A 13765-nucleotide genomic window follows, 5' to 3' on the forward strand; every position below is an offset into this window, starting at 1 on the left:
TCCTTTTGTCTCACTCATATACTCTTCATACTCAATTAAGATGAAAATGTGATACCTTAAGGTTTAAAAGCAGCTGTCTTTCCTACTTTTGCTCAGTCTCATAATTTCTAAAGCCATTTTCTCACAACCTCCTGTCATCTTTGTTCTTATACTAGAAACTTGACTTCACTGCTCTATTGATGGAAACTTCAGTATTATCTACATGTTTTGTAAATACTACAAAAAATATCCTTGATAAATTTCTGATCTCCCCACAGAAAAGAAAATGCAATTTTCTTCTTTTATATGCATTGTTTGGCACAAGGGAGATGACCAGTCAAAGTGACTTCAAAGCTCATTGAAATCATCCTTTAACTAGATAAGCATACTAAAGAAAGTTATTGTATGAGAACTAAAAATTGAGAGAAAAGTATACCGTATTGGAGAACTTACAACATGTTTCTTTAGCCAGTATATTTCTTTTTCTAAAAAAATTGCTTCTATCATAATTATGAGGAGGAATATCAAAATCCACAGACTAGTAGTCAACCATGTCCCATAGATCAGTAATAAAAAGGTTCCCGGGTTCTAAGCGTCTCATTGACAATAATAATCAGTTCAGTTGCAGGAAAAGCCTGGACCATTTTGAGAAATAAATGACATGCACAACTCTGCAACTGTTGAAGGAGCTGGATATGGTCTAATTTTGTTTTGTTTTAAGAAATTTCTGGTTACAAATATTTCGATTTTAAAATGATTTAAATTTCTTATGTACTATGTTTTATAGTGCCCAAAATGTAATTAAAGTTCAATGCTAAAAGTTACATTTGAAGGGAATGAGTGTGAGAAATGAATGATACTCTAACAAGTAACAGCAAGTGGGCTAAATGGTTCTCATATCCAGATTTAAGCAAATCCAATTAAATATGCAATACCACACAGATCGCCTTCATCAGAACCATCAGGACAGTCCTTTTTCCCATTGCAGAGTTTCTCTGGCTGTAGGCACACTGAAGTATCATTAGCACAAGGGTACTTGGGTGGTCCACACAGGAAACTGTCACAGTCTTCTTCATCTGATTGATCTTCACAATCAATATCTCCATCACATACCCAGGCTTTGTTGATGCATCTCCCTTAAGAGAACAGAAACAATATGTGTTTGATTTTTGTAATTAGGTCACTGTACTACTGAGTGACCATTATTGTTTTCAGTCAAAGGCAGAATGACTTGCCATTAGCAAAAATTCTTTTGCCAAGAGTTTAATAGTTGATTTTCATGATAGAATTTCAATACCTCTAACCCTGGTTGATAAAATGCTCTTAATGTTTAAGAATTGATATTTTCTTTAGTTTTAAGTTATTTTCATGTATTAGTATATAAAGTTTCTGTGGCTAATTAAGAATTAATTATAATACTTTCAGAGGTAAAATTAAAGTAAAGGTACATCTGTATATCAGTGACTTTCTTTCTTTCTCTCTTTTTTGGTTTTTTTTTTTTTTTCTTTTTTGGCACTGGGGATTGAACCCAGGGACACTTAAACATGAAGCCACATCCCCAGTCCTTTTTTATTTTTATTTTGAAACAAGGTCTTGCTAAGTTGCTTAGGGCCTTGTTAAGTTCTTAACACTGGCTTTGAACTTGAGATCCTTCTGCTTCAGCTCCCTAGCTGCTAGTATTATAGGCATGCACCACCACACCCAGCAATCAGTGCCTTCCAAAACCTACAATTTAGGTAAATCTTATCAGTGCCTATCAGAAGCCTAGTATAGGTAAATGTTTTAGCAGAAGTTGTTACTCTATTTACATTCTTAACCTTAACACCTCAACTCCTCATGCTAGACATATATATATATATATATACTTTTATAAATATAGTATCATATTATTATGGTAGCTAATGTATAATTTGGTAGCTAATGTATAATTTCTAAATTTATATAAATGTGCTTTCCTTTATTGCTTTAAAAGAAAAAAATAAAATGGTCATTGTTTTCCAGAGGGAGTGAAGGGAGGGGAAGAGGTATGGGGGTAGGAAGGATGAGTGACACAGACATTATTACTTCATGTACATATACAACTGCATGACCAATGTGATCCTACAATATGTACAATCAGAAAAATGAGAAATTATACTCCATTTATGTATGTTTTATCAAAATGCATAAATGCATTCTTGCATTCTACTGTCATGTATAACAAATAAAAATATGTATAACAAATAAAAAATTAAAAGATAAAAAGTCTGCATGAAACACATAAAGAACAATAGTTACTGTCTAAGTAAATATATTTTTTCACTGCAAATTATTCTTCCTTTTTACATTGTTTCAATTTCCTCCTAATTATCTTTTCTGAATTACACATTATTAAGGTATTTTAAAAAGTACCTAAAAATAAACACTCGTTATTTTCTCACCATATACAGACATCTCATAAAATAAGGAGTGTAAATGAAAGAAAAATGGAAAGTACTATATATTTCCAAAGTCATCATGTATTCAAAGTGACTTCTTAAATTTTAAGAATTTCTGAATTTGAACATAATTCAAATATTGGTGCAAAAGTGTTTATTTATAGAAACGTATTAATGTATATATTAATATACATTATTATATCAAATATAAAACAAATGGTCAGTGCCATAGTTAATGAAAATATATTTGATGATATTCAACATTAATTATAGATAAAATACACTTAATGTAAGCACTGACTGATACTTTGCTGATGGATTTGATATAAATGGAGAAACATTATATACTTTTACTTAAACATCATTTAAGAAAACAATGTTATTTTAGATTGTGGAAATGTTACTTCAGGTAATTATATAATGGAAAGAATGAGGTAAAACATTAGAAGAGAATATCAAGAAATGTGAAACTATAATCGTAAAATCTATTAAAACCAAAAAAGTAAGAAACTAAGAATTCAAAATATTGCTAGCTTCAAAAATTATATAAAAGTCAATAGATCACATATCTACCACTGTACATAATAGAACAAATACCAATTAAATTCCACCATAAAATAAAGTACTTGGGATTGGACTGCATAGATCAATGTAACATTTATCTGAAAAATATAAAATTTCTAAATGACACTCAAAGATTTGAATGAAGTTTATGATTGGTCTTCAAGAGGATGATTTATTAAGGTAAAGGTATTCATTTTTCTAAATAAATACAATTCTTCTAAAAAAGAGTAACGATGAGTTCACTTTTTATATTAGCAATATAAGTTTATTAGTTTATCCTTAATTTATGAAAATAATTCTGCAAAATTTATTAGAAATCTTCAAAAAATTAAATAAAATAGGAAAATTGATAAGAAGGAACTACATATTCCAAACATTTATAAGCAGTTTAAAGTCATAGAAACTTAAATATTTTTATAAAAGAATATCAATAAACAGATCAAGTATCAAATAATAAGCTGGGCACAGTAGCACATGCCTGTAATTCCAGCTAGGGATGCTAAAGCAAGAGGATCATGAGTTCAAAGCCAGCTTCAGCAAAAGGTGAGGCACTAAGCAGCTCAGTGAGAACCCGTTTCTAAATAAAATACAAAATAGGGTACTGGGAATTGAACCCAGGGGCTCAGTGGTAGAGTACCCCTTAGTTTGACCCCAGTAGCCCCCTAAAAATCAAATAACAGAGATATCAGAAAAAAAACCCATTTATTTATATGTTTTTAATACAGAAAGATTACTTAAATAGTTGAAAAATTTAATTGCAAAATTAATGGTTAATGATTTAGGATCACTATCTAGAAGTGGACATGGTGGCACACACCTGTAATCCTGTGACTCAGGAGGCTGAGGCAGGAGGATCTCAAGTTCCAACCCAGCCTCAGCAACTTAGTAAGGCTCTAAGCAACTTAGAGAGACCCTTTCTCAAAAATAAAATATAAAAAGAATTGGAGATGTGGCTCACTGGTTAAGTGGCCTTATGTTCAATTCCTTGTACCAAATAAAAACAATAAATAAAACAACAACAACAAAAAAAAAACTAAAACCAAATCTCTATTTGACTTCTTATTCCATAATAAATTCTAGATGGATCAAAAGGTAAGCATTTTAAAATAATTATAATAAAATCATGATCTTTTAAAAATGATATTAAAAAAATTGAAATGGCCATTATACAAAACTAGAAACTGTAAAAGACACATTGGTAAACTTAAATTCATATATTTTTTATTCTATGTTATAATAATAAAATCTATATGCAAAGACAGTAAACAGTGACTAAGTCAGAAAAAATCACTATACTTTTTAAAAATAAATTATTTCTTTGAAGAAAACATTTGAAAGTTTATATGGAAGCACAAAAGATCCCAAATAAGCACAACAATCTTGGACAAAAAAGACAAAGCTGTACACATCACATCACTTGATTTCAAGACACACTACAGAGCTGTTGTAACAAGAAAGAACGGTTAAGCTTTAGATTAGGTATTCCCCAAAAGCTCAGGTGTGAGACAATGCAAGAAAGTTCAGAGGTCAAATGATTGGGTTATGAGAGCCTTAACCCAATCAGTGAATTAATCCCATGATGGGAATTAACTGGGTGGTAACTGTAGTCAGTCATGGTATGACTGGATAAGGTGAGGCATGCCTTTGGTGTTTAGCTCTCTCTCTGCTGCCTGATACCATGTTCCCAGCTTCCTTCCTTTGCCACACATTTCTGCCATGATGTTCTACCTTACCTTGTTCCCCAAGGAATTGATCTGGCTGTCTATGGACTGAGACCTCAGAAATCATAAGCACCCAAATAAACTTTTTCTGCTTAAAATGGTTCTTGTCTGATCTTTTAGTCTTAGCAGTGAAGAAGTTTACTAAAACAAAGAAAGTACTGACATGGAAACAGAGTCAAAGATCTATGGAAGGGAGTAGGGATCCCAGAAATATGTGGACATATCTACTGGATCTTTACACTGGTGAATGATCAGAATCTATGATATAAACTGCTGGAATAACTGGGGATCTATGTGCAGAGGTTTGAAACCTCACCCTATCAATTTTTTCTGCCTGTTTTTTTTTTTTTGGGGGGGGGTGGTCCTAGGGACTGAATTTAGGGGTGTTTTACCACTGAGCTACTTCTTCAGTTCTTTTTACTTTTGAGACAGGGATTTGCTAAGTTGTTGAAGGTCTCCCTAAGTTGATAAGGCTAGCCTTGAATTTGCAATCCTCCTGTCTCAGTCTCCAAAATTGCTGGGGTTACAGGCATGTGCCACCATGCCCAGCTACTCTTATCTATTGCCCGGTATAAAATAAGCTCAAAATGGACAAATATAAGATCAGAAACTCTGAAACTACAAGAAGCAAACATAGGGAAAACAAGTCAAGAAACTGTCCTAGGTAATGATGTTTTAGATATGAGCTCAAATGTACAGAGAATAAAAGCAAAAATTAACAAATGAGATCACATCAAATGTGAAAGCTTCTACACATCAACAGAGTAAAGAAACAATCTACAGAATGGGAGAAAATATTTCCCAACTATTCATCTGACAAAAGATTAATATTCAGAATACATAAGGAATTAAATAAACTCAACTAAAACAAGTAATCCAGTTTAAAATATGGACAAAAAATCTGAATGAATAATTCTCAAAATAAGAAATGCAAATGAGTGACAAATACATGAAAAAAATCTGGATACCATTGGCCATCAGGGAATGCAAATTGAAATGGCAGTGAATTTCATCTCACCTCAGAATGTTTATTATCAAAAAAGAAAACAAAAACTGGTAAGGATATGAAGGAAAAGGAACTTTCAGACACTGGGGAACATAAATTAGATAACCACTATGGAGGATAGTAGGGAGGTTCCTCAAAAATCTAAAAATAGTCCTGCTATATGATCCATCTCTCCCACCTCTGAGTTTATATCCAAAGGAAATGATAGTAGTATACCAAAGATATATCTGCATATCCATGTTTATCACAACACTGCTGACAATAGGTATGGCATGGACTAAACCTAGGTACCCAACAATGGATGAATATATAAAATGTAATGCATAGACACACACACACACACACACACACACACACACACACACACACACACATTATTCAGCAGTAAAGAAGAATTAAGTAGTCTTTTGTAACAAAATGAATGGGACTAGAAGATACTAGTGAAATAAGTCAGATTCAGAAAGACAAGAAGTTCCACACATTCTCTTTTAATTGTGTAAATTAAAAGAAGAAAAACAGACCTGAATGTAGAATAGTGATTACTAAAGGTATTGAAGGTGGGAATGTGTAAATAAAGTGATGCTATACAACTGTGTAGAAATAAGTATCACACTGGACCCAATAATGAGAACAATTAATTTGTGAAAATCAAAAGAATTTATTAAAATACAGTTTTTTCACCTCATTAAGACAAAGATCACTAATTCAAGACATGATGAAATAATGATGGCTTATAAACATAAGCAGTTCAAAAGTTCTTTTAATTAAAACAGTAAACTAAAATGACAAATCAAGATTATTTCCTCTCTATTAAATAAATCAAGATCAAAATGTTGGATAATAAAATAGATAGTTTTGATAAGGGTATAAAAAGCAATGGGGCTACAAAATCACATAACCTCTCTGTAGGGCGATGTTACAGAATTCAGCAAATAAAAGGTTCCTCAATTCTCCACCCCAGAAATTCTAATTTTAGAAATGTTTCTCATTAATATGCTTGCATGAATGCACAAAGATGCACACACATACTATATATTGCTATTTTGTATATATGAAGTAAGAATGGTAACAATATAGGTCATCATTGAAAGACAGGTCACATGAATTACAGTGTATCCACACTGAAATCACATGCCTGAGTGGAATAGGAAGAGATAGTCTACACAAGTTAATTTTTAAAAAAAAACCTCCAAAATACATAAATATTAAAGACATAGAACTGAGTATGTGTAGGCTCTCTTATATGTTAGAAGACATTTATGTTATTTATCAATATGTATGACTTTAGTCTCATAAAAATATCAATATAAGTGGATATCCACAAAAATCCACAGGGGATTGTTTCTAGGGACTTTGCCAAGGCTCAGGTTATCTATAATAAATAGCATAGTGTAGTATTTGTATATAACCTATGTGCATTCTCCCATATGCCTTAAATTACATCTAGAAGACTAATTCAAGTATGTGGTATGTAATTAATGTATATATATTGTTTAAGGTATAATGTTCAGTACAGATGCAAGTTTAAAAAATATTTTAAATCAGTAATTGGTTTAATCTACAGATTTTGGAACCCACATATACAGAAGGTTGACTGTAAACTAATAAACCTGTCTATACATGAAATTTTCTGTAAGGTTACACAAAAAATAGGTAAAAGAGATTGCCTCTGGAGAGGAAACCTACAGTAAAAAGAAAATGGACTTTTCACTGAATATTTATTTTCCTTTTGCCATGTATGTGCATAACCTTTCCAAAATATTGTGGGTTAGTTTTAAAAAATGAGGAGGTTTAAATGTGCATACATATGTCATTAAGAGGTAGATTCAATGCAACTATTACAAAGTTGTACATTGAGGTTACTCTGTGCCTTATACTTTGCCTTAGAAAACATAAAAAAGCCCTCAGACCTGCTTCTGTCACCAAAGAGACTATAATCTAGTTAGAAAGACAAGATCAATACACAGCATATGATTGTAGTCTAAAATATGATATTCTAATTAGGTATTAAATTGTACGGAGTCATCTGTAGGTATAGGAGAGTGAGCACAGAGTTCAAGAATAACATTCTTAACTATTGACTCTCGAATGGCCTTACAATTATTTCAATAAATCCATAAAAAATCACTATCAATCTTTTAGAGTAAGAATAGTAGCAAAGTTATTTGCCATCCATGATTTAAATACTGTATGGAAAAGGCAAAAGAGTCATATTCAGAACCTGTAACACAGATTATTTCACCAGAAATATGAAAAAATATGGCATATAACTTATATAAAACTTCCGAGTTTAAAAAGCTTCCTCTCCCTGATTTTCTGCAGGGGAAATTTGAAACTTAATTATTTCTCCTTTTCTTCTTTGTATGGTTTTAATTCTTACCAAAATGCTGATAAGAGTTACTCAGGTAAGATAAGTTTAATTAAATTTCTAAGTCATGATCATTAATTGGATAAAGCCCAAAAGCAAATGACCTCAGTAAACATATTGAAAGAATGTTGATTTTTTTACTCGTTTCATATCAGGACAAATTCTTAACTACTCAAGTCATTAGAAATGAAGTCTTCAATGATCAAATACTACAGATTTCTAGTTTAAGCACCCTAATTTATATGTAAGAAACTTTAGACATAGGGCAAATTAGTATTATTAAAACAAGAAGGGATTAATAATACTAAAATGTGTTATTGAAATTATAAATTTTCAACATATAAAAAAACCAAAATCTTTAGTTTCCAAAATATACACAAGTAAATTCAATAATGAAAGAGATCATGCTGTGTTTACAAATTGTTCCTTAGAATATACTGAAAATCATATTAGATGATTTTTATCAAGTGGAGTTATGCATATATTCTGATTTATTTATAATTATGAACTTAATAGCTATATGAGCAAGACTGTTATGGTAATTTTAGGTTTACTGTTTGAGCAAAGGAAATAAGAATGACCAAGTAGCAACAACAACAAAAGCCAAGAAATAACAGAGAGCGACATACTGGTATAATGGCACCTAGCACAATCCCTCGCACACTCAAGATTTGTGTTGCCTTCAATTATGTGATTTAGGTTAAACACCACCACAAAGTCAACAGCTCCAGGGAAATTAAGTATTTTTCGAAAAATACATTAGTTCCTCAAAATAAATTATATGATCTCTTCTAGGGTTTCTGTTTTCCTTGTTCAAATGTTTTGACCATTTTACAAAAATAGATGTATCTTTTTGTAAGCTGATTCACTTACTTTTATTTAATGAAAGACACCACCTGCTATTATAGAATAGCTTCTGTTCTGGGATATGACTAGAAGTTAAAATTAAGAATATGAGCATGAAAAGAAATGAATCTTTGAAATTAATCCAAAGGATTTACTCAATAATACATTTATAATGCCTTTTTGAATACTCTCCCTACTATTCAATAGGATATGTCAGGGCATAGATACTGAATGTAAATCTCTTTCTTAATTTGGTCTTTTCCATTTTAGAGTGAATCTCTTATAAAATTCTATTTTAAATATTTCTAAAATTTTATACTAATGTAAAATTTAGCAAGTTTTCTCATTTTAATGTACGTACAAATTACCACCAGCACTACCTTCATAGAAATATGTATATTGAGTTTTAGGAATGACTTTAGGAATAATTTTGAGTATGAGCAGTTTTAGCCTTTTTACTGAATACAGTCCACAGAAAGATGCCACTTAGTAAATACATAAAGGCAGAAGAGGGTGGGACCTTTTCAAAACTCAACAATGAAGCAGTGTGGAGCCACAGTTCATGAAATGCTGACTGCTAATTCAAGATGTGTCTTGTAATCATTATATAATGGAGACTGTCCATACCATTCTTATAACCTTACTTTCTAAAAATAAACTATGTGCTCGGGTTACAGACTAAGAAGAGGAAACTAAAATGTGTCTAGAATGAATTGAAGTTCATGACTGTTGGGGAAATCATGGTGGACCACACAAAGATCAGAGTGAAAGTGGATCAAGGTTCCTCTTCAGTCACCATGCTAAGAAGGAACAATGGAATGGGAAATGCCAAGGCATTGTAGAGGCAGAACCAGCAAGAATGGAACTTAGAAAACAATCACAAGTATGGAGTGTTGAAAGGTGCTTTCTGCTTTAAATCTGAATGTTCAGAGGATTGAAAATGCTTCTAACAGAACGACAGGAATGAGGAAGAACTTCAGAGAGAAAGTAGGTTGTTCAGCAAAACATTCTAAAAAATAGGTCCAGAGTATGGGGTGATTTCAGTGACAGATAATGTAAGGCATTTACCTGAAGGCAATAGTTGAAATTTTGTGAACATTAGAGATTGCTATGGAGATCTTGCAAAAAATTGAGAAGAAGTAAAACAAATAAGAGAAACTGTAATAATGCTTGACCCATATTATGTATTCAGGAAATACTTTTTAATTAAAAACAAAGAATAGGCAGGAAAAAAAATAGGGTAAGGGAAAGTGAAATAAAAACAGAAGTCAGAATGCTAAGTGGGTAAAGAGGCCAATCTAATGTGAGAACACATAAAAGAAGGCAGCTCCATGGAAAGGATCTGCGGTAGGGTCAAGAATGGCAGTATTAATACATAAAAATATCATTTATTAAGCTTATTGCATTCTAGGCATTCTGTACATTTCATTAGATATTATTTTTATCACTTTTGTAGATCAAGAAACTGAAATGGGAATTTGGCAAATTAAACACATGTTGTTACTGAATGGAAAAGGACCACTCAAGACAAAAAGTATGAACTGAAAAATCATTCCTGGTGATCTCTGAAACAGCAATTTTCATCCACCATAGGGGCTGGTTGTTAGATTGCAAGAAATAAAGGGATGAGTGAGATGTAAAGCATCTAGGTACACGACACAGGTGACTTAATGAGAGGAAGAAGAAAGAAGAGAGGTAATAAAGGTGTTATTTTTCACATTTTTGGACTAGATATGTTATGCAGAGGAAGAAAAACTAGTGTGAAGACAGAAATAGAAGATCAAGAAATAAAAATGGCTAGGGTCCTATAGGCACCAGGAGGCCGCAGCATCACTATTGAACCTATTAGGCAAAAGGAAGTACAGGCCTGAAGAGAGAGATCAGTGAATATACATCCAAAAGTTTAGAACTGCTACTAAAGCCAGGTGGGGTGGTGCACACCTGTAATACCAGCAACTAGGGAAGCTGAGACAGGACAATCACAAGTTTGAAGCCAGCCTCAACAACTTAGCAAGACCTGTCTTAAATTAAAAACAAAAAGAACTAGGGCTGTTTGCAGTTGTAGAATGACCCTAGGTTGCTCCAGAGTACTGGAAAGGAGAGGACAAGAGAGGATAGGAGATGGGAGAGGAGAGAAGGGGAGGGGAGGGAAGGGGAAGAGAGGGGAGGGGAGAGAAATGAAGGGAAAATAATCAGAGGACAATATACAAGGCTCACAGAAGAAATATATAAAGTATTTAATTGGTTTTATGACTTGAAGACAATGGAAAGCTAACCACATCATTTCTGACTGAAATAAATAGAAATATTCCATGGGGTGGGTTACAAAAGAGGAAAAACAAAGTACTATGTTTAAAGAATCTTTCCTATAAAGTTGGACACAGTAACATACACCTATAATCCTAGCAATTAGGGAGACTGAACTAGGAGGATAGAAAGTTCAAGGCCAGACTCAGATATTTAGCAAGACTCTCGGCAAAATTATGAGATCCTTTCTCAAAATTAAAAAAAAAAAAAAGAAAGTACAAAGGGTTGTGGATGTAGTTCAGTGGTAAAGTGTCCCAGAATTCATTTCTCAGTGTCAAAAAGAAAAAAAAGAAAGAAACATTTCATATACAATCTATCATATGAAAATAAATATAACAAAACCCTTATTCCATTGTAGTATATTATTGGTTCTAATTTTACAGGTTGATTTTTAATAAAACTAAATTGAACATTTCACTTTATATTTGCTAATACAATAACGGGAACAGAAAACAAAATAATCCAAACATACACAAGTATAATGCTTTGCCCTTCACAGAAATCCATAGTGGATTTTCATTATACATTAGGTCACAACAGAGCATGATGCTACTGTCAAAGTTAAACTTCCACATGTACTAGTTAGTTTTGTTATATTCGCTTGCTAAAGATCACTTAAGGATGCTTAATCCTTAACCCTACTCTGGGACTTGACTTGAAATTGTGTATTGCTTATTCCAATGGAATTCAGAGAAAAAGTGTATGGGTTGGCAATCTATCACAACTCTTAGACAATTAATCAAAAGAGAATCCTCAAGAAGTATACCTTCTTAGGTTTTTTTTCCCTTAACTACCCCTTTCCTCTACATAGAAACAACAACAACAAAAAGGCAATGGTTTCTTAGAAATTTTCCTAGAAATAATACCTATTATAGAAAATACTATATTTCTATTAATATTCTTTCCTTTAAACAAATGTTACATACTATGATCATTGTTATGGTCTTCACTTTTTACCTAACACTGAATTATAAGGAAATGTTTATGTCACTGCATTATAATGACTTCTATTCTTTAAAATGACTGCAAGGTATTACACCTAATGGATCTATTATAACATTTGTACCTAGTGCCCTATTTTGACCATTTAGGTTATACGCAGCATCTAATTATCAAAAACAATTTGATGGCAAAAAAGCATATGAAAAGATGTTCAATATTATATGCCAGTAGGGAAATACAAATTAGGACAATAATAAGATACCACCACAGTACTCCTAGAATGTCAAAAAACTCAAAGAGGGACAACACCAAAGGCAAGCAAGGATCTAGAGCTATAAGAGCTTTCAGTCATTGAAGGTGGTAACACAAAATGGTGCAGACACTTCAGAGGACAGTTTGTCAAGTGTCCACACAAAAACCCTTGCACAAACATTTATAATAGTTTTATTCATAATTGCCAGAACTTTAAAACAATGTCCTTCAGTGGTTGAATGGATTAAAAAATGTGGTATATCCAAACAGTGGATTGTTTTTCAATGCTAAAGAAAGAGCTATCAAGAAATGAAAGGACATGGGAGAAAATTCAGTTCATATTACTACGTAAAAGAAGTAAATATTAAAAGGCTACATATTGTTTGATTCCATTATTACAACATTCTGGAGAAGGCAAAACTGTAGAGTAAAACATAGTTGCCAGGGAGTAAGGAGGATGTAAAGATAGATAGGCAGGGATCAGAGCATTTTCAGGGAGTTAATACTATTCTTCATGATATCTTAATAGTAAACACATATCATTATATATTTTCCATAATCTGTAGGATGTATAGACCAAAAACCTGGACTTTAGATAATGTGATATGTAGATGCAGGTTCGCTCATTGTAACAAGTACACCACTCTGGTACAGGATATTGATATTGAGAGAAACTGGAAATGAGGCAATTGCCAGGATATACAGGAATTCTCTGTAGTTTTTGCTCACATTTTGCTGGTAACTTAAAACGGCTATAAAAAATAAAGTTTGTGCTTTAAAAAAAACATCATTCCAGGTATTTTGCTGTGTAATACTTCCTATTTTATGTGATTCTAAATATTTACATATATGTATTATGATTTCTCTATTAACCTATTCATTAATTCAAAGTATGATTTTGAGTTTCCAAATGCATGTTTTGTAAATTGTTTTGATGACAATTTCTAGTTTGAGTTCTGTGCCTGTAGAATGCTTTCTGTAAATTTCAACTGCTGAAAAATTTTAAGGCTTCTTTGAAACCTAACATAAGGACAAATCTCAAATATTTTGTGTGTGAAATTGTTTTGCCAGTTAGTGTCTATATGCATTGACTTAAGCATATTAAACACATTACTTAGAGCACTGTAAATTAAATATTTTGTAATTATATATTTTTTTACATCTTGTTTCTCAAATGTATATTTATTTAATAAATTCTTGGAGGTAGAATTGCTAGTAAAATAGTAAGTACATTTTAAATATTGATACATACTTCTAAGTGGCTTCCCCTAAAGGTTTACCAGTATCTCCTAACCTAAAGTGTCTGCTTCATCTACTCTCATTGACACAGATATTATTCAGCTTGTTAGAGGTCACCCAGCTA

The 13765-nt window shown here is 32.2% G+C and overlaps 1 protein-coding gene across 5 annotated transcripts in view; it reads right to left on the bottom strand.

Annotated features, from left to right (window-relative positions):
• Positions 1–13765, bottom strand: part of LRP1B (LDL receptor related protein 1B) — a 1899381-nt gene that overhangs the window by 681785 nt on the left and 1203831 nt on the right. For all 5 annotated transcript variants that reach the window (XM_079135584.1, XM_079135585.1, XM_079135582.1 and 2 more), the window contains exon 22: positions 915–1115. In XM_079135584.1, coding sequence (XP_078991710.1) covers positions 915–1115 — 201 coding nt within the window. The remainder of the gene's footprint in view (positions 1–914; positions 1116–13765) is intronic.

Source organism: Sciurus vulgaris (genome assembly GCF_902686455.1).
Source record: "Sciurus vulgaris genome assembly, chromosome: 3".
Lineage (NCBI taxonomy): Eukaryota > Metazoa > Chordata > Mammalia > Rodentia > Sciuridae > Sciurus > Sciurus vulgaris.